The sequence below is a fragment of the Meles meles genome, chromosome 13 (assembly GCF_922984935.1).
Source record: "Meles meles chromosome 13, mMelMel3.1 paternal haplotype, whole genome shotgun sequence".
NCBI classification, from domain to species: domain Eukaryota; kingdom Metazoa; phylum Chordata; class Mammalia; order Carnivora; family Mustelidae; genus Meles; species Meles meles.
In genome coordinates this window covers 57,819,554-57,845,279 of record NC_060078.1, presented here as the reverse complement: position 1 = coordinate 57,845,279, position 25,726 = coordinate 57,819,554, and the positions used below count along the sequence as shown (strand labels likewise).

General features: G+C 52.7%; 1 protein-coding gene across 5 annotated transcripts; it reads left to right on the top strand.

Annotated features, from left to right (window-relative positions):
• HPS1 (HPS1 biogenesis of lysosomal organelles complex 3 subunit 1) lies at window positions 1-24,669 on the top strand. 5 transcript variants are annotated; one of them, XM_046026923.1, is made up of 20 exons: window positions 1-32; window positions 1,545-1,656; window positions 2,996-3,103; window positions 8,312-8,449; window positions 8,659-8,801; window positions 9,074-9,182; window positions 11,345-11,505; window positions 11,977-12,079; window positions 12,663-12,761; window positions 12,869-12,938; window positions 14,802-14,857; window positions 16,078-16,245; window positions 16,341-16,520; window positions 17,531-17,592; window positions 18,144-18,278; window positions 18,358-18,423; window positions 19,485-19,629; window positions 21,700-21,813; window positions 23,336-23,418; window positions 23,913-24,669. In XM_046026923.1, exons 3-20 carry the CDS (start codon window positions 2,996-2,998, stop codon window positions 24,073-24,075), a joined length of 2,103 nt encoding a protein of 700 aa, XP_045882879.1. In that variant the 5' UTR covers window positions 1-32; window positions 1,545-1,656; the 3' UTR covers window positions 24,076-24,669. The 5 variants fall into 5 exon arrangements, 4 of the variants coding, with proteins under 4 accessions (XP_045882879.1, XP_045882880.1, XP_045882882.1 ...); XM_046026924.1 differs by lacking the exon at window positions 1-32 and adding an exon at window positions 42-278; XR_006821223.1 differs by lacking the exon at window positions 1-32 and having other exon boundaries at window positions 296-1,656; window positions 23,913-24,133; window positions 24,357-24,669.
• The last annotated feature ends 1,057 nt before the right edge of the window (window positions 24,670-25,726 follow it).

Here is a 25,726-nt window from a genome sequence, read left to right as displayed (position 1 = left end):
CCCAGCTGCTGGGCGGAGTAGTGCGGCAGCCGGTACGTGGTCCTCACCTTCCTTCCGAGCGCGGCTCCCCGCGGCCCCTCCGTGGGCGGCGGGACTTCTTGAGCCCCTCCCCGGCCCGAGCGGCCCTCTGGAAAGTGGAGGCCAACCACACCCCGGCTGCACGGACCCCGCCCTTCTGGCCTGGGTCCCGCCGCCTCACTTCTCGGAGCCTAAGTTTCTGCAGCCACGGAGTGGGGCGGGCACCTCCCCCCCAGCCGGGCCCTCTTCCTAGGGCAGCTGTGAGCTTCGCGGGGGCTTTCGGGGGGCTGCAAACACTGTGGAGTGCGGGGCACATGGAAGGCTGCCCTTCCGCGGGCGCCCCGCGGAGTCTCTCTCCCGGGTCCTCCAGCCCAGCAGGGGCCAGGCGGGTCCCGGTCGCAGGGGAGCGCCCCGAGACAGAGCTGCTGGGAGGCCGACGTGGCGGCCCGAGTGCGGTTTGCTGGGGAAGGCGGTGAAAACGGGGCCGGGGCTCTTTTCCACACTGGCCCCGTGCCATCTGGAGCTCCAGTGAGGCCTGTGTTACCACTTTGGAGCAGGATAGAAAGGGGAACAGGGAAGTCACAAAATGACACCGGCGAGGTTCGCTTTCCAACAGTCGTTCGGAATAAAACAGTAGAACCTAATGTCCGCTGAAAAGCATTTCCACTTTTCTGGGAATATGTCTTTAAGGGCAGTTATGCCGGTGATGTAGCAAGTCTCATTTATGCTGCAAAAGATGCCGAGCTCCCCGCTCTCCTTTCTTGCCTCTTACTTGCTTACAGTGTTTGGTTTCCTAGTTAGTTTACAGCTTTATGCTGTTCTGCCTTTCATCATCCCAATGTGCATAATTCTGGAGCCAGTTTAGTTCACCCTGTTGTTTGAAAGGGAAGCTGGAAAAGAAGGGAAAGTAAGCCCACTTCATGTAAGAAAGCAGAGTTTGCTAAGGGCTTCCCACCTGGTTATTCTGTCTTTCCCTACAGCCCTGTAGGGAGGTAGAGCAGGGCTTTGAGACCCAGGGGTTTAAGTGCCTCGGCCAGCTCAAAACTAGAACCAGGTCTCTGGTGCCTTTTGTACTGGTTTACTTCATCATCCCAGCATGTCCCCTCCCTTCTCCTGGGACCACTTCCCTGTGGGGCTCGATGTGCTGTGTGGCCTCCAGTCACTCCTGGCAAGCCCCTTGGGGCTGCTCAGAGCGGGTTTGCTGACCACACCAAAGGTCTGAGTGACCCGTGGTAAAATGAGAGTGCCTGGAAGGAAACAGTAGGCAGGAATTAATGGTTGTGGGTCCCTGCTATGCCCAGAGGACTGTGCTGGCTGGGTTCGTGTTCTCAGTGGCGAGAGGATGGGGGTGGATAGGATACAGGGCACCCTGCACCTCCTGGCTGTGGAGTGTATGCTGAGGAGACTTCCTAGGGGCCAGAGAGAGACATTTGACCTCTGAGCCCTTCGCCAGCTTGTCCTCCCAGAAATGGGCAGCAGGCAGATGAGAGGCTCTGCTGGCCCTCATGACTTCTGTGCATTATAAGCATTTGCAGGACCTGAGATGCTGTGCTGCTCTGCGTGAGCTGGTCATCGAGTCTGCTGCAGCCCTTTCAGAACCTCTGGCTGGCTGGGGGCTCCTCGGTGCTCCTTGCCAAGGTAGGTGATCCTGCCTGACCTGGGGGCAAAACAGAGGCAGACAGTACCCCCTCCGGGGCTGCTCGGGAGCAGTGGGCGGTACCCACCAGAGCAGGCAGTGGACTGCTTCACACTCCGTTGCTCTCCCCCTTCTCCGCCTGGTGTTTAGCAGTTCCATGGGGACAGGCTGCATCCTTTGTTCAGTGTGGAGGAACCACCTTGAGGCCAGGGGCTCGGAGTTAGAGTTGATAAACCCACGGGAAGCTGGGGAGGAATTCAGTAAGTGCCACCGAGCTGGGTGCTAGGGGATTCTGAAGAGTGTCACTGAGTCCAGGACCTCAAGATCCTGTTTGAAATTGGACGTCCACTCAGGGGGCAGTCAGAGCAGAGTTTTCTGGTCATTGTCACATCTTGGCACACATACAACGTAATCTTGTCCATGTGGCACACTAAGGGGCATGAGAAGCCCCTGCCTGCCCTTTTTTTGGCTACTTGCAGATGGACAGAGAGTTCTGGCCTCCCCTGGCTTGGTCAGGCTGCCCCAGGGTTGAGAGGATGGATGTCCTGCCGGCCCGCGGAATGGAAAGCACAGTGTGGGACACTCTGGCTCAAGAAGCTCCCCGCTGATGCATAATGAAACACATTTTGTATAATCAGGCATGAAAATGTGTGACACAGAATGCATGAGTGGTGGGGCGGGCGGTTTTGGGAGGCCAAAGGTGCTGGTGGGTGCGGCTGAGGAAGCAGCTGCTACGGGAGTGTGAGAATGAGCTGTGGACAAGGTTAGGCAGCCTGTTTCCCCCCAGAGCAGAAGGAGCTCACGAAGTAAGTTAGGTGATGCTGAACCCATTCCTCTTCTGGAGCTGTTTTTGCCTCGAGGAGAAACATTTCTGAACTGCCCAAAGGGAGGTACACTAGCCTCCCTCCATCTAGACCAGGCACCGACGGCCACGAGCCACCACACTGCCTGTCCTCCTGGGTGGTTGATCCTCCGTCCCGGTCAGGAGCGGGACCCTTCCGTAGGTTTGGTGCAGGTAGGCCCGTATGCGTCTGCTGCTCTGGCAAGAGGCACGGGAAAACACAGAAGCAAGAGCCCCAGCCTTAGGCCTGGTTTTCGATCCCAGGGGCTCCAAGCGTGCTGAGTCCTGCTCTAGAAAGTGGGCATAACTAAAGATTCCTACATCCTTAGGTGGTTTTGAGGGTGTGACAGAATAACAGCAGGAAGGCCCCTGCTGTGGGGGCTGGTGCCCTGTGAGGGCTCAGTAGGTATTGGCTGGGGTTCTCATCCTCTTCGTTACTCAGACTGAGCTTCTGGATAAAGAGGCTGGGAGGTGACCTTGCCCTTGCTTCTCCCTGGCAGATGAAGTGCGTCTTGGTGGCCACAGAAGGTGCAGAGGTCCTCTTCTACTGGACGGATGAGGAGTTTGCAGAGAGTCTGCAGCTGAAGTTTGGGTTTGAGGGAGAAGAGGTGAGTGCCGGGCCAACGGGGCATGGGAGGGAACAACAGCCCAGAAGTACCAGGCGGTGGGAACCTGCCCCTCCCCCGGGCCTGTACGTGTGGTCCGGGGTCCTGCACATCCAGCTGCTCATCATCAGCAGTTCGCCTCTTGGTCCTCTCGAATTGGTGACCTCACCCCTACTCTACCAGGGCTCCTTGGGCTAAATGAGAGCTGGAGGAGGGGGTAGAGTTTTAATCACACAACAGAGAAATTTGTGTCCTCATTTCCTCTTCCTAAAAAGTGTAGCATAAACTTAACACATCAATTGTTTAAAGCCTATGTTAAGGTATAATGGACTTACTGTACACTGAACATTCTCAAAGGGCAGTTGGAGATACTTGCGTGCGCATGCGCTCGCGGACACACACACACACACACACACCTGTGATTCTGTCACAATCAATAAAATAAACATATTGGTCATCACAGAAGTTTGTGACCACACCCTCACCTCCCCCAACCTGGGCCATCACCGATGTGCTTTTTGTCCCAATGGAGGAGTTTGTATTCTGTAGGTTTTTATGTAAACGAAGTCATGTAGTATTTACTCCAAGTGGTTTGGGGGTAGCTTCTTTCTGTCAGCATAATTTTGAGATTTACCCATGTTGTAGCATGTGTTGGTCCTTCTGACTGTTGAGCAGGGGGTCGTCAGGTATCGACAAGCCATGGCTTGTGTATCTGGGTACCTGTTGATGGTAACTGTGTCCCGCTTTTGACTTTTCCCAATAAAGCAGATGTGAACATTCATGTGTAGGTCTCTCTATGGACTTCATCTTTCAGTTTTCTTGGGTAAATACCTAGCATAGAGGGGCTAGATCGTGGAGGTGCATGTGAAACTTTGTAAGAAACTGCCAGATTTTGCCAGAGGGGTCGCAGCACACCAGAGCCCATTACTCACGTACGAGAGTTCTACTTCCATATCCTTGCTAACACTTGCTGTGGTCTTTATAATTTTAGCCATTTTAAAGGCATCTCCTGGATCTCACTGTCATAATTTTCATGTCGTGTTGGCTGATGATTTTGACATCATTTCATGTACTTATTTTCCCTCTGTGTCTCCTTGAATTGAAGTTGGTTCACATTTTGCCCGTCTTTTTATTGGGTAGGTTATCTCTTACTATTCTTACTGAGTTTTGAGAGTGTTACGTAGTTTGGGTGTAAGTCCTTTATTTGGTAAGTGTTTTGCAAATATTTTTTCCAGTCTGTGTGTTGTCTTCACATCCATTAACCAGTATTTTGTAAAGGGCAGACGTTTTTCATTCTGATAACACCAGTGTATCCATTTTTTTGCTTTTAGGAAATCACGGTTTTGGTGTCCTATTGAAGAAATCTTTATCCAACCCAAGATCCCAGAGTTTTCTCTGTATTTTCTTCTAGAAGTTTTATATATATATACATATATATGTATATATGTATATACGTATATACATTGGATAAAGATATATATATATAAGCTTTTTTTTATATTAGGTCTCTTTTTTTTAGCTTTTATATTAGGTCTAATGATCCCCTTTGAATTTTTGTATATGATGTCAAGTATGGATTAAGGTTTATCTTCTGCATGTAGACATCCAGGGTAACCCTGAAATATTACATGATGGAGATAGTTGTCATTTTCACTCATAATTTCTACTCTACATTTGAAAGGAGTGATTTATTTTGAAAACTTTTTCCAGATGATTATGGGGTTAAACATATTTGCAGGGAAAGCAGTAGAGAGCATCCCAGCACTTCTGCAGCAGCCCCGACAGGTGGCTTGCCTGGCCCCTTCTCGCTCTGCTGGGCATGATTACCGCTCAGCCAGTTCCACTTCAGCAGCTTAATCCGCCCAACATCACCACTATTCTCGTCCCTGTCTTTAGGAATAAAGATGTCAGAGATCATGACGTTTTAGTGGTTTCCTTTAAGCTAAAAAACTGGTCTAGTAGGCTCTTTTATTTTTAGCAGTCAATACGTACAGTATTTTTCCTTTTTGAAGAGAGAGAGAATGCAAGTCAGGGGACAGAGGGAGAGAAAGATGGAGAGAATCTCAGGCAGATGCCTCGCAGAGTGCAGAGCCTGACATGGGGCTCAATCTCAGGACTCTGAGATCATGATCTGAGCCAAAATCAAGAGTCAAACGCTTAACCGATTGAGCCACCCAGGTGCCCCAATGCATATAGTTTTTTAAGGAATTTTTAAATATTTTTATTCTTAACCTACTGTTTGAATCAGGTTAGCTGAAGAAGCCAGCTGTCAGTAGACCTCTGTATCCCCAGAACCTGCCATAACATGAACAGAAAGGCACTCAGTATATCAGCGAATGAATGAATAAAACAAAAGAAGCAAGTTATCTGATCATGTTTATCTTCCTCTTTATTATAAACCTCGTAAGGGAACAAAATCCTATTTTTTTTTCACTTCCTAAGTGATTACTGTAAAGAAAAAAAAATGCCTTTAAAGTTTTATTTTTATGTACACAACGCTATTTTTTCTTGATTCTATAAATAACATGAATTAATTGTAGGAAATTTGAAAATACAGAGAAATCGTTTTTAAATGACCCATAATTCTAGTACCGGAGCCATTAGCTCTTCTATATATTTCCTTTGGGTCTTTATCTTTTATGTGTAGTTGGAATCATACCACATTTACAGTTTTATTTTCTGTTTTTCCACTTTCCATTATATCAAAAGCATTATTCTTTTTTGTTACATATTCTCAAAAGCATAAATCTTAGTGGAAGCATTATATCCCAGTGCATAAATAAATGTATCATTTATCCGACCATTTTTCCCATACTGGGCACGTATATTGCTTCTAGTTGGCTAAAACTGTTGCTGCAGGGAACACTTATGCTTGAATTTGATCCTACATCTCATTATTTCCTTCGGATAATTTCCTATAAATAGAAACGTTGATTCAAAAGCCATTCGAAGATAATGCACCACTTTATAATTCCAAGTAATAGTAATTCCTTTGCACTCTGCCTACACCAAGTATTTTCATCTTCCCCAACCTTTTAAAAAAAAAAATCTCACTACACCTGCAGGAAAAGCCACTCTTTAAAAAACAAGTTGCTGTACACAATCCAGATTTTTAAGCGACTTTTCCTTAACATAATCTGTTCATGGCAGTTCAAGAAAATTGTGGCACATGAATAATTCAACAAACGTTCTTCTCTGTGGAGGGATATTCATTCAACGAATATTAATTGAGAACCTACTATGTGCCAGCCTCTTGGGGTGAAGCAGTGAACACAGCGACAGGGTCCTGCTCTCGCGGAAGTTAGGGCTACAGAGGGAGGACAGAGAGTGAACGGGGTGGAAAGAAACACATGACTTCAGGGAATGTTAAATGCACCAAAGAAATCTGACGGTGTGGGGTGGGGAGTGATGGGGGCAGGGTGGCCAAGGTGGTCAGAAAAGGGGCCATCTGAACTGGGGCCCAGGAACCACAGCTAGCGGGACCCACCTCTGCTCCTGAGCAGCGTTGGAAGGAAATCCGTCCTGCAGCGCTGCCTCCCGCTCCTGTTTGTTAATGCTGCTCATTGCCCTGGTTAGGTGCCGTTTTTCTTTTCAAGGCAAGGCCTTACTCTCCTTTCTTTCTTTCTTTTTTTTTTTAATAATTTTTTAATTTTCTTATAAACATATAATGTATTATTAGCCCCAGGGGTACAGGTCTGTGATTCGCCAGGTTTACACACTTCACAGCACTCACCATAGCACATACCCTCCCCAATGTCCATAACGCCACCCTCCTCTTCCAATGCCCCTCTCCCCAGCAACCCTCAGTTTGTTTTGTGAGATTAAGAGTCTCTTATGGTTTGTCTCCCTCCGGATCCCATCTTGTTTCATTTATTCTTTTCCTACCCCCCAAGCCCCCCATGTTGCATCTCCACTTCCTCATATCAGACTCCTCTCCTTTCAGATTTCACAAGCTCAAAGTCGGGATTCGGCTCTCTCCATATTTCGGTCAAGTCTCCCCAGATCAGCGTGGGGACAGGCAACTGTTCTCCTTTCTTCCCCTTCCAGTGAGGAGGGTTTTGGGGGTGCCCATTCTTCTGGCTTTATGCCAGTTTTATCTGCAGATTTTCAGCAGATCTGTCCAGTTTCTCTTTGGTTCTCTTTGTTTTGCTCCTGATTTTGGAGGGCAGAGAGAATGGCTGGAGGAGGAGCTTGTAAAAGTGAATGTTGGCTTGTTATGGAAATCAGGACGGTACAGAATAAAAAGTTGGGGGGGGGGGGGTCTCTCCTACTCTCTTGGCCAGAAGGAATACTTTAACAGCGTTACACTGACTTTTTAAATATTTTGTCAATACTTTGTTTTTTTCTATGTATTTTAAAATACCGTTCTCAGCGACTTTTTTAAGGTAACATCAGAGGAATTTTCCATGTCCTTGAAACTTCCAGTATTTTAGGCAGCTTCACATTCTTCCTTCATTTAGCTGAGCTGTTACTTATTTAACTGTTTCCCTGGCACTGGGCATTTCCGGGTCTTGGTCACTTGCTGCTGTAAATTTTTTTTTTTTTTTTTTTTTTTTTTTTTTTTTAAAGATTTATTTATTTGACAGATAGAGATTACAAGTAGTCAGAGAGGCGGGCAGAGAGAGAGAGAGAGAGGAGGAAGCAGGCTCCCAGCCAAGCAGAGAGCCCGATGCGGGGCTCGATCCCAGGACTCTGGGATCATGACCTGAGCCGAAGGCAGAGGCCCCAACCCGCTGAGCCACCCAGGCGCCCCACTTGCTGCTGTAAATTATGCTGTAGTGAGCATCTTTGTGCACTTGCCTTTGCCCTATCCCTGATGGTTGTCCTTCGGATACACTCCCCCGAGGTAGTCCAAGTGTAACAAAAGCATGGACTCAGGGACACATAGGGAACTTTCTCAGAGTTGGTCAGTTCTCCATTAAATGCCCCCACACATTCCACTGTGGAGATGGCCCGAGTCCTTAATGTTTCCTTCTGGATTCAGAGCCAGAAGGATACAGGTACCTGGCTGACCCTTCCCAGCCTCTTCTAACTACCACCAGGGTGCTGGGGGCAGTCTCCTCTTGCCCCGCTTCCCTGTCAGGATGGTGCTACCTTCCAGGCAGGTCTAAAAACACGGGACAACCTTGCTAGCGAGGCCTGGGTCTTGTCCATTCCTTTTGTCGCCAGGGTCTGGCACTCTAAGCAGTGTTACTTTCTTCCCTCTTGCAGCTTCCCGCCCTGGAGGACCAGCTCAGCACCCTCCTGGCCCCGGTCATCATCTCCTCCATGACCATGCTGGAAAAGCTCTCAGATACATACACTTGCTTTTCGACGGAAAATGGCAGCTATCTGTACGTCCTTCACCTGGTGAGTGTGAAGCCCCGGGACCCATGTTTCTTTTCCCTCAGCGCCACGGGCCATCCACGAGCCTTTCCCTTGAACTTCAGATTCCCTTAGAAAGCAGAAACCACCCTATCAGATTCCCCAGAGATCTAGGCCTCCCCTCGCTCTCCTCTGGGATCAGGCCAGGTGAGGGGTCCCCGGGGCTGGCTGACCCCAGCCCCCTCGGCCCGCAGTTTGGAGAATGCCTTTTCATTGCCATCAACGGAGACCACACGGAGGGCGAGGGCGACCTGCGGCAGAAGCTGTGCGTGCTCAAGTACCTGTTCGAGGTGCACTTCGGGCTGGTCACCGTGGATGGCCAGCTCATCCGAAAGGAGTGAGTCTACTCTGGCTGACTTTGTGTCCTGTGTCCATGTGTGAGGGAAACCGAGACGTGAAGTGGTTTGCTCAGGCGCCTATCTCCAGGGTCTGTGCCCATCCGGCTCTAGGGCCACGGTGCCGCCTGGATGAGCCCTTCCGTGCTCGGAGGGCTCTCCCGCTTGTCGCCTCGAGTCGCAGGAGCCCGCCCAGCCCTGGCGGTAACTCTGCTCTTTTGGTGGAAGGTGGCCATGGGCAGCTTTCTCAGGGTATCTCCTGCTCCACCCCCAGGCTGCGGCCCCCCGACCTTGAGCAGCGAGTCCGGGTGTGGGAGCACTTCCAGAGCCTGCTGTGGACGTACGGGCGCCTTCGGGAGCAGGAGCAGTGCTTCGCCGTGGAGGTGACTACCGGGCGTGGGAGGCCTCAGGCCCCAGGGGTGCCAGGTCAGAGGGCTGAGGAGACACACTGCCGCCCCATCACGAGTGAGGTCACGACAGACCCTCAGACTCTAACCTTTAGAAGTTTACTGTCTGTGGCCACATGGTGGCTTTCTCTACAATGCTTTGGTGGGGTTCTCTATAATAAAAGAGACATTTTAACACAATCTGGGGCTCACAGTAAATTATGGAAATTCTGAAGCTAGCTCCCTCCATTCTGACCGCCCGCTTCTCCCCAGGAAATTATACTGAACCGAAACTAGTGTGGAAAGTAGTGAAAAATAAACATCCCGGCAGGGAAGATGGCCCGAGTGCAGATGGTGGTAACGCCGCCGCCGGAACGCTGACTTAGGCCCTCAGCAGCTGCGGAGCTGAGCCCGAGACTCCCAGGTCAAGCTCTGATCGAGGAGCTCAGAGGTCCCTGCCGTACCACTTCTGGCTCCCTGTGGAGACAAACACAGATTTCCTCCCTAGGGTTGGTTCTCACCCTCAGGGTACATCCGAATCATCTGAAGGGCTTGTGAGAGAAGGGTTGTGGGGCCTCACTTTTTCCATGGTGGGGGTGGTGTAGAGATTCTAGAATTTGCATTTCTGACAAGTTCACTGGTGAGCTGATGATGCTGGTCCTGGAACTGCACTTTGAAAGCTCCTGCCTTAGAGGCAGGTTTGGAGCAGCAAACAGCAGCTCACAACTGGCAGATGCACCAGGACACGAGCCAGCATGAGTGAGAGGAAAACCAGTCACCGATAGATTTAGACCCCAAGGAGCTTGATATACTGGGATTATTCGGTCCAGAACGTAAAATAACTCTGAAATATTTAAAGACTTAAAAGCTAGTTGAGAACCCATATAGGTATTTTAGAAATAAAAATAATTGTTAAAATAAAAACCTCAAGGGATGGGTTAAATCATGGATGAGACATAACTAGAAAGAGAATTAGTGAACTGGAAAATAGATCTGAAGGATTCGTGTGCACACCCTGCTCACTTACTCCTCTGAGAAATGTACAGTTCCTACTACATGCGAAGAGTGTGCCAGGCCCTGGGAAGAGAGAGTAAAGACATTGTCGCTGCCCTTGAGAGGAAGTCAGCCGTACACATATGCCTGAAAATACAACCAAGCATCCTGGGTGCTGCCATATTGGTTTCCCATCCAAATCCATGGTGGTGCAAGGGATGCCATGGCCAGCTCTCTCTGAGACATCAGGAAAGTCTTCTTGTAGGAGGTAGCCTGTGCAGTTAAGATAAAATCCACACTTCTTCCAAAACTGAGCAGACCCTGTATGATCTGCTGCTGTGGGACTCACCCCCACCTTGTCTCATGCCCTTCTGCCCTTTCTCACTGTGGCCTGGCCCCCCGGGACTTCTTTCCCTTTCAGGTGCACTGGATATTTAATTCTGTGCGGTTCAGTAGTTGTTAGCTACATTTGGCTATTGAGCATTTGAAGTCTAGTTTGCCCAAATTGAGTTATGCTACACATGTAGAATATACTCTGAATTATGGTGACTTGGTATAAAAACAGTGTCAAACATGCCATTAATAATGCTTTTAAATTGTATGTTGAAATGATAAGATTTTAAGTATATTAGGTAAAATAAATCATTAAAATTAATTTCACCTATTTCTTTCTACTCTTTAAATGTAGCTACTAGCAAATTTTAAATTATTCCTAGGGCTTTCCTTCTATATTAGTTGGACAGCATGGCTCCAGACTCTTCCCACCTCAGGGCCTTTGCATATGCTCTTTTCTCTGCTTACAGGATTCTCCCCCACCACTCTGTCTGATAGGATTTCTTGTTCTTTAGAGATCAGTTTAATGTAACTTCCTCAAGGACACTTTCCGAGGACACCCTACCAAGTAGGTGCTGGTCAGTACCAGGTGTTTCCTACACAGCACTTACTACAGTTGACGTCTCTTGTCTCTTTCCTTACATATTGTCTGTCTCACCCCCTAGAGTCTAGTGACCAGACCATATGCCCAGTAAGGCTGACCCGAGTCACCTTGTTCCGTAGTGTCTGGCACGTAGCATGTGTTCAGCATGGACGGAGCGAGGAGACCACCAGCCCGGGCCTGGAGCAGGGGTGGATGGTCAGTGACATGGCTTCCTTTCCCTGCCCTCTAGGCTGTGGAACGGCTGATTCACCCTCAGCTCTGTGAGCTGTGCATAGAGGCCCTGGAGCGGCATGTCATCCAGGCTGTCAACTCCAGCCCCGAGAGGGCCGGCGAGGAGGCCCTGCATGCCTTTCTGCTCGTGCACTCCAAGCTGCTGGCCTTCTACTCCAGGTGAGCCCTGGTCCCGGAAATGGAGGCCCAGAACCCTGACTTTCCCCAACCCCCAGCTGAAAAAGCACCACCTCCCCAGCCAAGAAGACCTTCAAGACCTGTCTCTTCCCTGAAGCCTCCTTAACTCTTTCATTCTTGGCCCTCTCAGCTCATTCCCTTCTCTGAGTTAGGTCTTCCTGGAACACCGTCTCTGAATCTGAATTCTGGAACTTCCCCATGGGCTGTGAATGGTCCCCAGTGGTTTCTCATGGGTGGTTTTTTTTTCTTAAACACAACAAGTTTTATTTCAAAAATTAATGAACTGATTAATTTTATTTGTACCTTGCCTTCCTTCAAGAAGGATGAAGCCAGCTGACATGTTCCTAAATTCCTTGAGAGCAGGGAGCCTGCTCCTTAACCTGCCTGCCCCGCGCCCACTGTTACCTGCAGGGGGCGCCAGCGTGCGCTGACAGCCGCGTGCTCTCTCTGCAGCCACAGTGCCAGCTCCCTGCGCCCTGCTGACCTTCTTGCCCTCATCCTCCTGGTCCAGGATCTCTACCCCAGCGAGAGCACAGCGGAGGATGACGACCCTCAGGTCTTGGGCCGGCTCCCCGGGGAAGCTCCAAAACCCAGTCTGGAGTGTGCTGGGCAGGCCACCAGGGGAGGCTATGTTTCTGCATCACAGTTCTGGGCCAGCAGGGGTGCTATAGGCCTTGACTCCCTGCTGTTTTCAGATGTAACAGGAATTCTAGAATGATGTGGTTTAGTCAGTGAAAAGAGCAGATGTTTGGAGTCCTTGCCGCTCTAGGCCTCAATTCCCTTCTGTGTGCACTGGGACAAGGGTTGTTTGGAGGAGTAAAAGGGACAGCTTACCTAGAGCCCAGCCGTGCCTGGGGTGCTCGGTGGGTGCTAGCCACTGTCCTCGCCCATGCAGACCCCATTGTCAGTGGCAGTTTGGTTACCACTGTGTTGGAAGTTCGGAAATTTCAGTGGTTCTGGAGAAAGACTAGGCCACCCAGAACTGAAACCTCAGTGGGAAGTGAGGATGCCCACCCAAGGCCGCGTGGTGGTGGGAGGCACCAGGGAGGGAGGGCTGTGGGTGGAAGAGCTAGGCTCCCCCAGAGGAGGGGAGGAGCAGACCAGAGGAGCTCTAACTAGGTTTCCCTTGCCCATAGCAGCCTTCTCCCCGGAAGCCCAGGAGCAGCCAGAGCATCCCCGTGCAGCAGGCCCAGAGCCCTGCCTCCACAACCCAGGCCAGGAGGAGTTCTGCCACAACTGTGTGTGCTGTGCACCTGCTGCGTGGAGGGGTGGGGGGCCCAGGGTCGAGCCCCTCAGGAGAGGCTCTCCCAGCCCTCAGCCCAAGATGCCCTCTTCTCCCTTCCAGGAGACCGACAGCTTCTCCCTCCCTGAGGAGTACTTCACGCCTGCTCCTTCCCCTGGAGAGCAGAGCTCAGGTAAGACCTGGGGAGGAGCAGGAGGGCGGCAGGGGTTGGGGTGGGAGCCCAGATACAGACACCGGGATTCCCAGGGTGCAGGGTGCTGCCCTGCACCACCCCCAGCTTCAGCCTGGATGAAAGCGCAGCCACCGAAATGATTCTGTGTGACAAGCAGATTTCATTTAAAATTTCGTCTCCTGTAGGTGTATTCTCTGCCCTTTTTTTGGGTAATCAATTAATAAGTAACTAAAATTAATAATCATTTCGTTTCAAGTATAATGATTTAAAATGTACACACTCAGTTCCTATACCTTACCTGTTTTTCCAGATGGTATGAGTGGGTAAACAATAAGAAGAAACGGAAAATATTCAAAATCTTGCTAACGAATAGACAACATTGCTAAGAAAAAAGATAAGCCAGAATCCGTACTGTTGACATCCCTCTGGGTGGGCATCACATTTACCTCTGAAGTTCTTGGGGAGAAGGAAGGATCGTGTGGTTCACATCACCTAACAGAGGAAGGCCAGGGTTTTAGGACAAGACACTTCTCAGGGACTGAGTTTTAAAAGGAGTTTACTGTGTGGCGTCCTTAAGCCAGTGGTTCTTAACCCTGGTTGCATGGGGGAGCCCACCGGGTGGCTTCAGCCAGACCGGTGAAGCTACAGTCTGCGCCTGGGACCAGGTGTGAATGCTTCTAGAAACTGGCCCCGTGAGGCCGGCGAGCATCAGAGTGGGAACCGGCCCTGTGCACAGATTCAGGTTAGCACAGTGGTTCGAAGCCCCGTTACACTGTGGGCTTACTTAGGGATCTTTAAAAACTACTGAAGCCAGCCCTGCCAGTGCCAGGGATTTGGACTTAATTGATCTGGAATGTGGCCTGGGCATTGGGATTTTCAAAAGGTCTCATGTGCAGCCACAGCTGGAAACCAGTGGGTTAGATGTTCTTAACTGTAATTCCGTGGATGGGCTTCAAGGAGCCTGGGACCCCCGAGAGCCCACACCACCTCCTATAGCCTTGCACATTCCTCTGGGCCCAGGGGCCATAGCTGCCCTCTGGTCTCTAAGATCCCCGTGAGCCCAGAACACATCAGGAGACACCGCTTTGGGGTTGTCACCAAAGTTCATTTTTCTTCTAACTACTCACTCTCCTCATCCATCACAGCCTTCCTCCTGGCCTCTTTCTCAGTGGTTAGTTTATATGCCTCCGAGCTGTAAATAATGCCATTTCACAGTGCCTGGAACTCACCACTTACAAATGGTTTGAGTCAGACTCGTTCATTTGTAAATCGGGTGTTCAAAACATGGAAACGGGCTTCCCTAGAGAAACATGATTACAAATGATAGCTATCGGCAATGAAAGATAAGAGAGCACTGTATTATTACAAACAGGTAATAATTCAGGTCCGTAGTGGGCTCAGCAGGTTTTCTGGGAGCTCTGCTGGGCAAGGGAGGCCGCTGCATTCCCTGCGCATAGTGGGTGCTCAGTAGAAGTTTGCTGATTGAGTAAGTGTGCTTCCTCCTGGGGAAGAGGCACTGTGGTAGACGGGAAGGAACGGAAGGAGTGAGAGGGTATTCAGGGGGCCAAGAAGGGCCATGCCCCGCTTTGCCCCTCTGGGTATCATCGTCAGGAGCCACACCCAGCAGCTGGCCTTGGGGGGAGCGTCTCTTCCCCAGGCTGCTCAGGCTGCTCGAGCCCAGGACTGCAGAGCGCACCCTGCACTTCCAGCCTGGGGCCCGATGAGCAGGGCAGTGCTCCAGCCCCTACTACTTGCCCTCGCCCCCACCAGGTTCTCTGCTGCACCCTCCCCTTCTGACCCACTGCTGTGCCGTTGTTCAGGTGTTCACGGTATTTATGTTCTCTTATGGCCCGTGTCCTGTAGGTAGTACTGTCTGGCTGGATGAGGGCACCCCACCCACGGATGCACCCCAGGTCCAGGTGAGCTTCTCCTGGGGGAGGGAAGGTCCATAGGCACCGACTGATTTGAGACGCTGCGGTGGGCCCTGGGGACTCCAAGGTGTCTCCTCCCTGTAACTCCACACAGGGCCAGCCCTCCTGCCACCACCTCGGGGCTGGTCAGTGCGGGGACAGAGCTCGTCCCAGAGGCCGGGGCCAGGGGGGCAGGTGGTGGGCGAAGGGTGACTTCAATTCCAGAGGACTCCCACCCTCCTCACTGTTGTTGGGACTGAAAGTCCAGCTTAATTTGTGACGACTTTTTCAATTAGAAAGTAAATATATTCATTGTAGAAAAATTGGGAAATACGAAAGTATGAAAAGCAATGAAAATAACTGATTCAGTCTTAATCCTTCGTCCAGATGTTGATTACTATTAATATTTTGGGATGTTTCCTTCTGTCTTCCCTCTGACTTTATGTTCACATACGGACGTATATACGTTGTATGTATATTTACACATTACATGTTTTTTTTCTTTTACCAAATTTGAATCCTAATGTCCTTCATTACACTGTTTTCCTTAAGCGTTTTTCTGTTTAATCCATGCTGGTCTTTAAGGGTTAAGAGTCCATCACGTGCCTCTATTACTTATTTTAGCAGATTCCCAAACAACCAGTACATTGTTGCTAGGTTTTGGGCTGTTCTAGAACAGTAAGACTGCAGTGCCAAGGTCTCATGGCATCTCTGGTGATTTCCTCAGTTCTCTACTTTTTCCCACTAAAGCCTTTCTTACTTATTTAGTAAGGCTCACTTAGTCCTCCCACGCCTCAGTTTCCCCCATGAGACCAGCAGTCCGGATGCTCTGAGGATGGGTAGAATGACAGCGTTATTGACATGCCTTCGCCCCAATGAAGGCCTGGGAGGGAGCTCCCCCCACCCCCAACCGTTCCTGCCCTTTGAGTCTCTTTTCTACCTCCCACCCCAGGTCCTGTTCCCCACAGCCCCTGCTTGCCACCCAGTCCTGACTCTGGGTTGATTGGCTCCGAGGACACAGGGAGACCAGCAGGAGCGGTACTAGAGCTGCTGGGGCCGTGGTAACAGAGCACAGGGGTTGAAGAGCTGGGTTTCTTGGAGCGAAAGTGTCTACCCCCGTGGTTCACAGGGAAGACAGCAAATGGGAGACCATGGGTGGGTATATGAGGTGGAGGCTGAGTGCCCCCGCCCCCCGGAGCCCTCCCACGGACAGCTCTTCTTCTCCGCAGATAGCTGAAGACACCCTCCAGGTGCTGGTCCCGCCCGCCCCAGTCGCTTCTGGCCCCAGAAGGATCTTCCTGGATGCCAGCGTCAAGGAGAGCCACTGCCCCATGGTGCCCCACACTGCATACTGTCTGCCCCTGTGGCCAGGCATCAACATGGTGCTCCTGACCAAGGTGGGAGTGACCCCCACCTCCCTCAGCACTGCCCCAGCCTGGACACCTCCCCGCAGGCTTCCGCCGTTCATCCTGCCCTGCACTGCTTCCTGTAGGGCCCCAGCACCCCCCTGGCCCTCGTCCTGTACCAGCTGCTGGAAGGGTTTTCCCTGCTGGAGAAGAAGCTCAAGGAGGGGCAGGAGGCCGGGAGCACCCTGCGGTCCCACCCCGTCATGGGGGACCTGCGCCAGAGGATGGACAAGTTCGTCAAGAATCGCGGGGGGCAAGAGATTCAGGTGAGACCTGGGTCCCAGGTATAGTGGCCTCTGGGAGAGGAGGCAGGGCCGGGGTGGCAGGGTCTGTTCTGTCCACACTGGGGGAGGGAGCCCCACCATGGGCCCATGATCCTTGTTTTCCCCATCATGAACTTATAACAGAAACATGGCGGTATTTTCAGAGCATTTTGATGTGAGTTTGGTAGAACATGGGTTCAATTTCCTGTGTTTTATGTGAGGAAACCAGAGCTGAGATTGCTGGCAGGCAGATGGCAGGACCAGAGCCTGACTCTAGGCCGCCGTGAAGGCCAGTGGCCTGCCCCCAGCGTCCCTCCTGGTGTGGCAGCTCGCGCTGACGTGCAGGACACCCACCCCCACCACAGGTGGGAGATGAGACCTGGAGAGGCCTAGACGGTAGAAATGCCCAGTCTCTGCTGGGAGCCTAGCAGGAGTTCAGGAGGCGTAGGTCACCCGGGAAGCAGCTGGTGGTGCTTGGGTCCGTCTGAGGACCCGAAATTCATGGTGGCTGCCGTACATGGGCGTCTGAAAATGAGAAGAAGGGTTGGAGGAGACGGAGTGAGTGAAGCTCAGACCCAGATGGACGCAGATTGTGCAGTGAGCGTGGGGGTGGGGTGCACGGTCCCCCTCTACAGTGCTCACCAGGGCCCTACCTTCGCACGCCAGCGCCTGCCCCACCCACATCCACTCCTGTTCCGGGCACTCGCCTGTCCCTCCGACAGCTTTAGTTCACGAGTCTGTGCCGCCAGGCAGTGAGCCCCAGCTTGCCGCACAGAAACTGCTCTTTAAAGAAATGCACACTGGTGTGCATGGTGGTGTGTGTGGTGGGGTGCAGAGAGCTGGGGGACCTGCTGGAGAGCCGGCTTGGACTACGTGAGGGCAGCTGCATGCTGAGCCTAAATACTGAAGCAAATGAGAGGTGTGAGTCCCTCCTAGAGCCCAACATCACAAGCTTCTCCCTGAGACCTCACTGTGGGGCCGTCACCGTGAAGCCAACCTGTCCCGTCCTACAGAGAACCTGGCTGGAGTTCAAGAGCAAGGCTTTCTCCAGGAGCGAACCCGGATCGTCCTGGGAGTGAGTGGTGGGCTCTGAGGATGGTGCGGGGGGTGTGTCACTTGGACAGAGGGGCAGGTTCCTCCAGGCCAAGAGGGAAAGGATGCTCAGGAAGGTGCTCAGGAGGTCCAAGGGCTTCCCAGAGATCAGAGTCCCGCCTGCAGACGCTGGAGAGGGGCTGGGAGGCAGAGGGGCTGCAGGTGGAGGAGGGGGCCTTGAGGACTTAATGTGGGGTAGGGGCTTAGGTTCCAGCCCAGCCTGGAACCCTGAAGGGTGCACTTTCCCCACTTTCCCTCATTTCTCTGTAAAATAAACCATGGTGGGGGTGGGGGCACGAGATTCCAGGAGCTTCCACCCAAGTGCAGTGTACCATGGTGGGGGAAAAGCGGGAAGCTTCCTCCTGAATCTCTGAGGGCAAGTGTGTGCTTCAGCAGCTGTGTCTGTCACCGGTGAGGTGACCCTGACCCAGAGGATGAAGTCCGGTCGGTCTAAGGGGTGTGTCTTCAGCACACATGCAGACAGCCCCCCTCCAGGGCCCTTCCCGCTGTCATGCTCTCTTCTCCCGCCACCAGGCTGCTCCAGGCCTGCGGCAAGGTGAAGCGACAGCTCTGTGCCATCTACCGTCTCAGCTTCCTGAGCACGGCTCCAGGCCGGGGGGGCCCCCATCTGCCCCAGCAGCTACAGGACCAGGTCCAGACCATCATGCAGTAAGTGTGGGCGCCCCCTCCCCCCCCCCGTAGCTGGACCAGGAGCCACATTACACCCACCTCCCTGCTTTCCCAACAGAGAGAAGCTGATGGACTGGAAGGACTTCTTGTTGGTGAAGAGTAGGAGGAACGTCACCATGGTGTCATATCCTCCTGCCCGAGCCCCTGGTGTCTGTCTGTCCCACGCACCTGCCCACTCTGTAGGAGTGCGGGCTTTTAAGAAGGAACAGATATGTTCCAGCAGCTCAGCATCTTTTCTCTGAAGAATAGGAGATACTGTCGAGGGTGTCTTGTCCAGAGGAATGCTCCAGGACTGAAAGTTCCCAGATCCCTGCTGTCCCACAGGGACTTCCTAAAGGCTTTGGGGATTGTTTATGTTGACATTGTCTGGCCAGCAAAGTGGTAACAGGTATTCCAGGAGGGGCAGGAGTCCTGGGATCACGAGAGGCAGGGATCCTGGGGTCAGGTGGGTTAGAGAGGCCATGTCCTCCTTAGGAGTCACAGAACACAGTGGGACGTGAAGGCTCTGAGAAGGCCTGCACCAAAAATGTTTATCCATTTAAAAACCACTGTCCAAGACCTGTCTGACCATATACTGTGGAATACTAGTTCTATTGATTACTGATTTTTCCTGCAGCTTTATATAAAGCAGCTTTTCCTGTGTTGAGATCTCAGTATGCAGGTGAAAGGGTAATAGAGGCCCTCTTTAGCCGCCACCCTGCCATGTTGGCTGTTCCGTCTCCAGTGGGAACCTCCCAGCTTCACGAGGTGAAGTGTGGAGAGATGAGCAAAACCATGCCAAGGGGTGTGGGCTGGGCAGTCAGCTAGGCTCATTTATCAGAGGGGTAGCTCTCCTGTCCCACCAGCCTCACCGTGTATGTGATTTAAGCTCATCCCTCGTGAAAATGATAAAATAGGAACAATCACTATGCTTGTTGGGTCTAGAAACCCCCAGGTTAGATGTGCTAGTGTAAAGGGATCCATTGTACTTGCTTCATAGAATTTCACAGTGTTGGGGGTTCAGAGGTAAAGAAGTCTAGGAAAACAGGAACCCTAGGGGGTTGGCTGGCATGGCAGCTGTGGGGACAGGTGGGCACAGCAGGCCTGGCCTCCAGACTCCACTGCTTAGCCTTGCCGGAAGACTGGGTAGAGGACAGAGTTACCCCCGCTCCAGTCCCTGGCTTTCACCTTAACCCTGACCTTCACCTACCTAGAAGACTTCCCAGGCTTGGTACATTTCATCTACGTGGACCGCACGACTGGCCAGATGGTGGCCCCTTCCCTCAGTAGCAGTAAGAGGATTTCGTCGGAGCTGGGCAGGGGGCCATTGGCCGCGTTCATCAGAACCAAGGTAACCATTGCCTGGCCCGGGTAACTCTTCACCCCCGTCAGACAAGATGTGCTGGCCTGACCCCTATCCAGAAAAGACTGATGCCCCCCAGGGGCTCCCCTGAGGCCTTGGGCCCACCCCACCTTAACCCTTACTGTACTCTTCCATTGGTGTCTGCACCCAGTTGGTCTGCAGGCTCCTACCCTTGGTACTCAGGGCCACATAGGCCTCAGAGTGGGGGGCACCTTCCTGGGTATCTTCTAATGTGCCTGAAGGAGCTTGTCTGGACAGTGAGGTCAGTTGGAGCAGTGGCCAGGCCCTGTGCTTGGCATAAATAAATCCCAATGAGTATTTGTTGAATGAATTCAAATGGAAAGAAGAAACACAAGGTCATTCAGTTTGGATACAGGATTTAACACTAGGTGGTTTGCACTAAAGAAACATTCTCTGGGGGTTCTTGTATTCTCTTTAACAGACTCTTTCGTGGCAAACTAGTGTATTTCTATGTAGTGGGTAGCATGGTATAAACATAAATTAGATAGATTCATCTCGATAAAGCATATGCTAATAGGTAAAATGGAGAGGGAGACAGAAGGTGGGTTGGGCTCTGCCTTTCCCTGGCTGTGTGGCCCAGGGCATTATGTGGTCTGAGTGCCCATGTGCTCATCTGTGAAGGAGGCTGCTGACACTGTTGACGTCCACGCGTGGCAGTGATTACAGACGCGTGAGATGCTGCAGATTAAATACTCAGCTTGGTACGTAGCACAGAAGAGAGACAGAACTCAGGGAGCAGTTGCTGGTATTGGCCTCCCAGCCATCTGTCGGGAGATCCTTGCGGTTCTCTGGCTGCATTTCTTTGCATTGTTTTTCTGTGAGGTTTTTTGCCATCGGTCATAGTCATGGATCATTCCGTAAGTGCAATTGTGTTTACCCACGTTTTCGCTTTCTATCTGATGCATTTCCTCATGTCATTAATTCTTTATCAACGTGATTTTTAACAAGTCCACAATAGTCCATCATGTGGCTGTAACATAATTTCCTTAGCCATTTCCCCAATGTTGGACAGTTAGAGTGTTTCCAGGCTCTCGCAGTCATAAATAATTCTGCAGCACATACCTTCATGCATCCATCTTTGTCCTCGTCTGATTATTTTCTCAATATGGATTCCAGAAATGGAATTACTAAGTCAAATGGGAGGAATGTTTCCAAGGTTATTGATACACATTGTCAGATTGCTTTCCTGAAAATACAGCAAATCCGCAAACGTGTTTGCAGATGTAATTAGACATGACGCTGTGGTCAGGTTGGCTGTGAATCATGCATGCCTTCCACAAAGCTCTTTGGTACGAGAGCTCATCAGGTCTTTTCCAGCTCGGGAAATGGAGGAAGTCAGGCTGTCCCCGCTGTCCTCCCTTGAGCAGGTCACAGGTAGCACCAGGAAGTCCTTGATTAGGCAAGAGAATGTCACCCAGGGGATCCAACGCACATTGCCCCTCATTCACTGTGTTTCTGTCGGATCTCTTGGTGAGCCCTGGTTAGGACTTCACCCTGGAGCAGAGGACATGCCTGGCTTAGGCTCCTCTGTGTTCACACGCCCCGCAGCACCTTCCTGGCATAGAAGCTATGCCACAGACGCCCGGCCCTGGAGGGGACCGGGTGGGCAGGTGGCCCTGGACAGCAGGAAGGGTTTCCAGGTGGCCACACCCTTGTCTCCTGTTAACTAACCACATGCTTGGCTGTTTTCTGGGCTGAATGATCCGTTTACTGATTTGTGGCTTCTGTGCATGGTAAAGTTAAGTGAAATATTTTTACGTATATTTTATTATCGTAGTAATGGGGGGGAGGGGGCAGGTAGTCCACCCACCCACCCGATAATGATTTGTTTTTGAGCTCGCACTCTAATCTAGCCATGCCCCGGCACTAAGGAAACAGGTGAACCGGAGCAGCCACTGGCCTTCCCGAAGCTCCTCCTCTGACTGCTTTTCTTCCAGAGGCAGGAGCCTGAGCCCTGGGCCCGCTGTGAGGAGAGAGCCAACCCCGCAGGCCCGGAGAGGCTGTCGGGGCTGCCACAGTTGTCCCCCTGTCCCCCAGGTCTGGGCTCTGATCCGGCTGGCACGCAGATACCTGCAGAAAGGCTACACGACGCTGCTCTTCCGGGAGGGCGACTTCTGCTTCTCCTACTTCCTGTGGTTCGAGAACGAGATGGTGGGTGCAGCCAGGTCCCGGGACAGGACCGTCCCAAAATGCTTTCCTTTCTGCTCACCCCGGGATCCCTTTCTTCTGCACTGTGTTCAGTCTGTCTCTTCATCTCTTCTCGTCCCTAGTGGAGCTGATAGGGAGCCACAGCCGTTGGGACCCAGACCTCAGAGGTCCTGTGTTCAGGGGCGCTGTGTGACCCTCCAGCAGCTGTCTGAACGACTTATGCTGTCACTCAAGGCAGCGTCCAGGTCGCACATGAACACATGGACACGTGCCCGGTGAGAATGGCTCCTCACGCGTGCATCCGTGTGGCCAGCTGCCCTCACGGAGCATGGCACGCTGTCACTCCCACTGGAGAGGCCAGTAAACTGCGGTGCAGAGCAGTTAAGCAACCTGCCCAAGGTGAAGAGGACAGTACGACCTCCTGGCCCAGTACTTCCCTCTCTAGCCCTCACAGTTACTCCAGTGTAAGCACAGGACTATTTCTCTCTCTCTTTTTCTTTCCTGTTTCTCTTTGGTGTCTCCTCACTTGTCACTTGGAGTCAGTGTTCCAGCTCTCTCCATTCCTTCCTCCCCTCACGCCCCCTCCACCCCCACTGGGCCCTGCCCTCTCCCGCTCCTGGCACCAGCCCTTCTTCGCTCTGCCACGAGAGTGACGGCCAGCACCTTCGAGAGTGCAGGCTGCTTCCTGGGTCTCTCACAACCTCCCGTCCCCCCAGCCCGTGCTATGGTTGTGGTGGGTGTCATTAGCCCCATTTTACAGAGAGAGACACTGATGCGTGGAGATCAAACTCTATGGGCAGGGCCACCAAGGTCATAAATGAAACAGCCCGAAGCCAGGCTCAGCTCTCCTGGCCGCCAGGCTCCCATCTGTGCTCCAAGCCGGGGATGTGTGTATGACCTTTACCTTGGCTTCTGTGTGTGTGCCTGGCCCCATGGAGAGACAGACTAAAGTAGGGCTGTGGGGGGCAGAGCCAGCTGTAGAGGCTGCCTGCACCTGCGCCATCCTGGGCAGCCACCAGGCGCTCTGAGCGCACCTCCTTGCCTGCAGGACGGGCCCCACGATGCCCACGTGAGTGTGGAGACGAGCCCATGACCGTGCCCAACATACAGTGGCTGCCCAGTGCATCTTAATTCCGTTCTCCTCCTTATCCTTTTTTTAAGATTATATTTATTTGTTCGAGAGAGAGCAGAATGAGAGGAAGCAGAGCAAGAGAGCATAAATGGGGGGGGGGGGCAGAGAGGGAAGCAGACTCCCCACTGAGCAGGGAGCCCGATGTGGGGCTTAATTCCAGGATCCTGGGATCATGACCTGAACCAAAGACAGATGCTTAACGACTCCAGTGTCCGCTGGGAGGTTACTGTTAGTCCCACTTCACAGATGAGGAAACGGGGTAGGAAGAGGCCCACGCAGCAAGCAGCCACCACGCGGCCTGAGCCAGGCCTTGAACTTCGTGTCCGACTCAGGCTCATGATCTTTGCGGCACACCACCCCCGCCCCGTGTAAGAGCTTCCTCCTCTCCCGCAGGGGTACAAACTGCAGCTGATAGAGGTGCCCGTCCTCTCGGATGACTCGGCGTCCTTCGGCGTGCTGGGAGGAGACTACTACAGGTGACTGCGGTTCACAAGGCTGCGGGGAACAGGGGGCGCCCCGACGAGTGCCTCTCCCCCACAGGGGAGCAGCTCCTCCTTCAGGAAAGCCCCCCAGGAAGCCCTCGGTGGGAGCTCTTTGATGCCCAGCCCCGTGTTCAGCGAGAGAGGGTGGGTGGGCGCACACCGGGTTTCTACCCGTTTCTGGCTGCTACACTGTTGGCAGCACCCGCCGGCGTCCGTGCTGGGCCCTCGGCCTTCCCCGCTGGCTCTGTGGCTGTCCGTGGCTCGGACATGGCTGTCGGCAGACCCTGCGCAGGACTGGGAACCCAGAAGGGTGGAGTGCGCGGCCCCCAGGCCATGCCTCGTGCAGTTGGGTGGGAAGGCTTCATTGGCCAGGTGCTGGGGCCTCGCCAGGTGACAGTGCCCATGCTTGGCCAGAGGGTACTGGGGACACCTGAGTCCAGGAGGGCTGCTGTGGCCTCGTTCCTGAGTCCTGTCCCCTCTTCCTCCAGGAAGCTCCTGCGCTACTATAGCAAGGGACACCCTGCTGAGGCCGTCAAGTGCCACGAGCTGCTGGCCCTCCACCTGTCGGTCATCCCCACGGACGTGCTGGTGCAGCAGGCCGGCGAGCTGGCCCGGCGCCTGTGGGAGACCTCCCGCCTCCCCGTGCTCTAGGCCGGTGCAACCCGGGTGTGCACCCCTGGTCCCCACGCAGAACAGCCAGCCACCAGGGGTAGGACAGCCCCCTGGGTCTCTTAAAGAAACCACCTAGACTAGCCTCCCCTCCAGGTGCCAAACCCCCAAATTCTCTTTGGGGGAGGAGGAATGCATCCCCTCTTTGGGGGAGGAGGGTTCTCTGTTCTGTTCTCTGTTCTCTGTTGTTCTTAAAACAACAGTGGCTGTGAGGGTGGACCTGGGGCACCTGCTTTCAGAGCTGCCTCTCCCTTTATCCTCAGGAGACAGGGAGTCCCTGGTGCCTGCAGGTGTCCGAAGATCCCTCCTTTAGGCTTTCCTTGGAGTGAAGAAAGAGCTTCCTCAGGAAGCCGGTTCCCTCCCCAAATGCAGGGTGCTGCCTTGGCTGGATGGGAGTTCCCACTGTGCCCTTTCCTCTCTGCAGCTCGGGGCGGGTCTCCTACACCTGCACCCCTTTCCCCGCCTTGGAGGGGTAACACCGACCTCAGCATGGCTGGGAGGGCAGCCCGGCCCATGTGTGAGATCAATAAACACCCGCTGTGGTCGTTGCTGTTCCAGCCGAGCATGCCTGGGCTCCTGGGCTCTTCCTGGTGCGCAGAAGTCCTGGCCCTTCACACCCTGCTCCATCCGGTCTCCTACCTCACCCCACCTCAGAGAGTCATGTCCCTCGTGTCCCTCAGTCCTCTGCATCCCAGGCAGAGGTTTATAAAAACTCCCCAGCCGACCCCTGTGTGCCCTGGGTTGAGAACTGCTGCCGAGGGGACGGCCCCTCTCCTGTCACCTGGAAGCTCCCACCCCAGGACAGGAGAGCACCTGAGCCCTGGGACTGGGGCACGTCACCCTGGGGAAGAGAGAAGCACCATGCCGGGGGAGGCCCCTGGGCAGCATTCCTGACCTGCTGACCGCAGCCGGGCCTTCCGTGTCTTCAGTCTTGAGCCAAAATTCAAGCAAAGATTCTTCTTTCCTGTTAAGGAAACAGCTGGTGGGGGCGAAAGCGGTGCAGAACCACACCTCACATGAACGTCCTCAGAGGCGGCAGTGAGGGGCAGTCATCTGAGGTGACTGGGACTGAATCCCCCCTTAATATCTTGACTTTATGAATGGGAATTTAACCTCAATTGGGCACAGAGGGCGGGAGGGCTAAGTCTAGAAGCCCACTGCCGCTTTTGTCACCTAGTACTCTAGTATTCTGTCACCTAGTATTGTCCCTTAATTTTTAGTAGCTGCATAATGTTGACATGTCTAGTTGAGCCAGTCTCCCCAGTTCTTCAATGCTGTGACACCGGCGAACACCCTCCGCGGAAGGCTGTCCCGCTCGGACGCGGATACTCTCTGCATACTCTCCCAGTGTTAAGGTGCATTTCTAATGGCGGGTTTCTAGAACAAGGACAGACGTCACGGCACTACGGAAACTCAACTCTTGGGGGCTTTTTTCTCCAACAAGAGGAATGGCTTGCTAGCTAATGGGCAGAGAACCAAGGGGCTGCTAACTCAAGGCAGGCCGGAGGATGGCGAGAAAGTGTGGTAGCTGAAGATACTTGCAGATGTGATCTTTAATCCTTGAGCATTCTGGGGAAATGGGAAAGGTGCCAAAAGTCAGAAGAGGGATGTCCAGGCCTTCAAAAGAAGGCAG

Bases quoted from the DNA above. Each gene is read 5' to 3' on its own strand.
- HPS1 (XM_046026923.1), top strand. From the start codon at position 2,996: ATGAAGTGCGTCTTGGTGGCCACAGAAGGTGCAGAGGTCCTCTTCTAC. The intron at 12,080-12,662 runs GTCTTGGGCCGG...TGCCCATAGCAG, and splicing joins CGGAGGATGACGACCCTCAG to CCTTCTCCCCGGAAGCCCAG. The intron at 18,424-19,484 runs ATATCCTCCTGC...CCTGACCTTCAC, and splicing joins AGGAACGTCACCATGGTGTC to CTACCTAGAAGACTTCCCAG.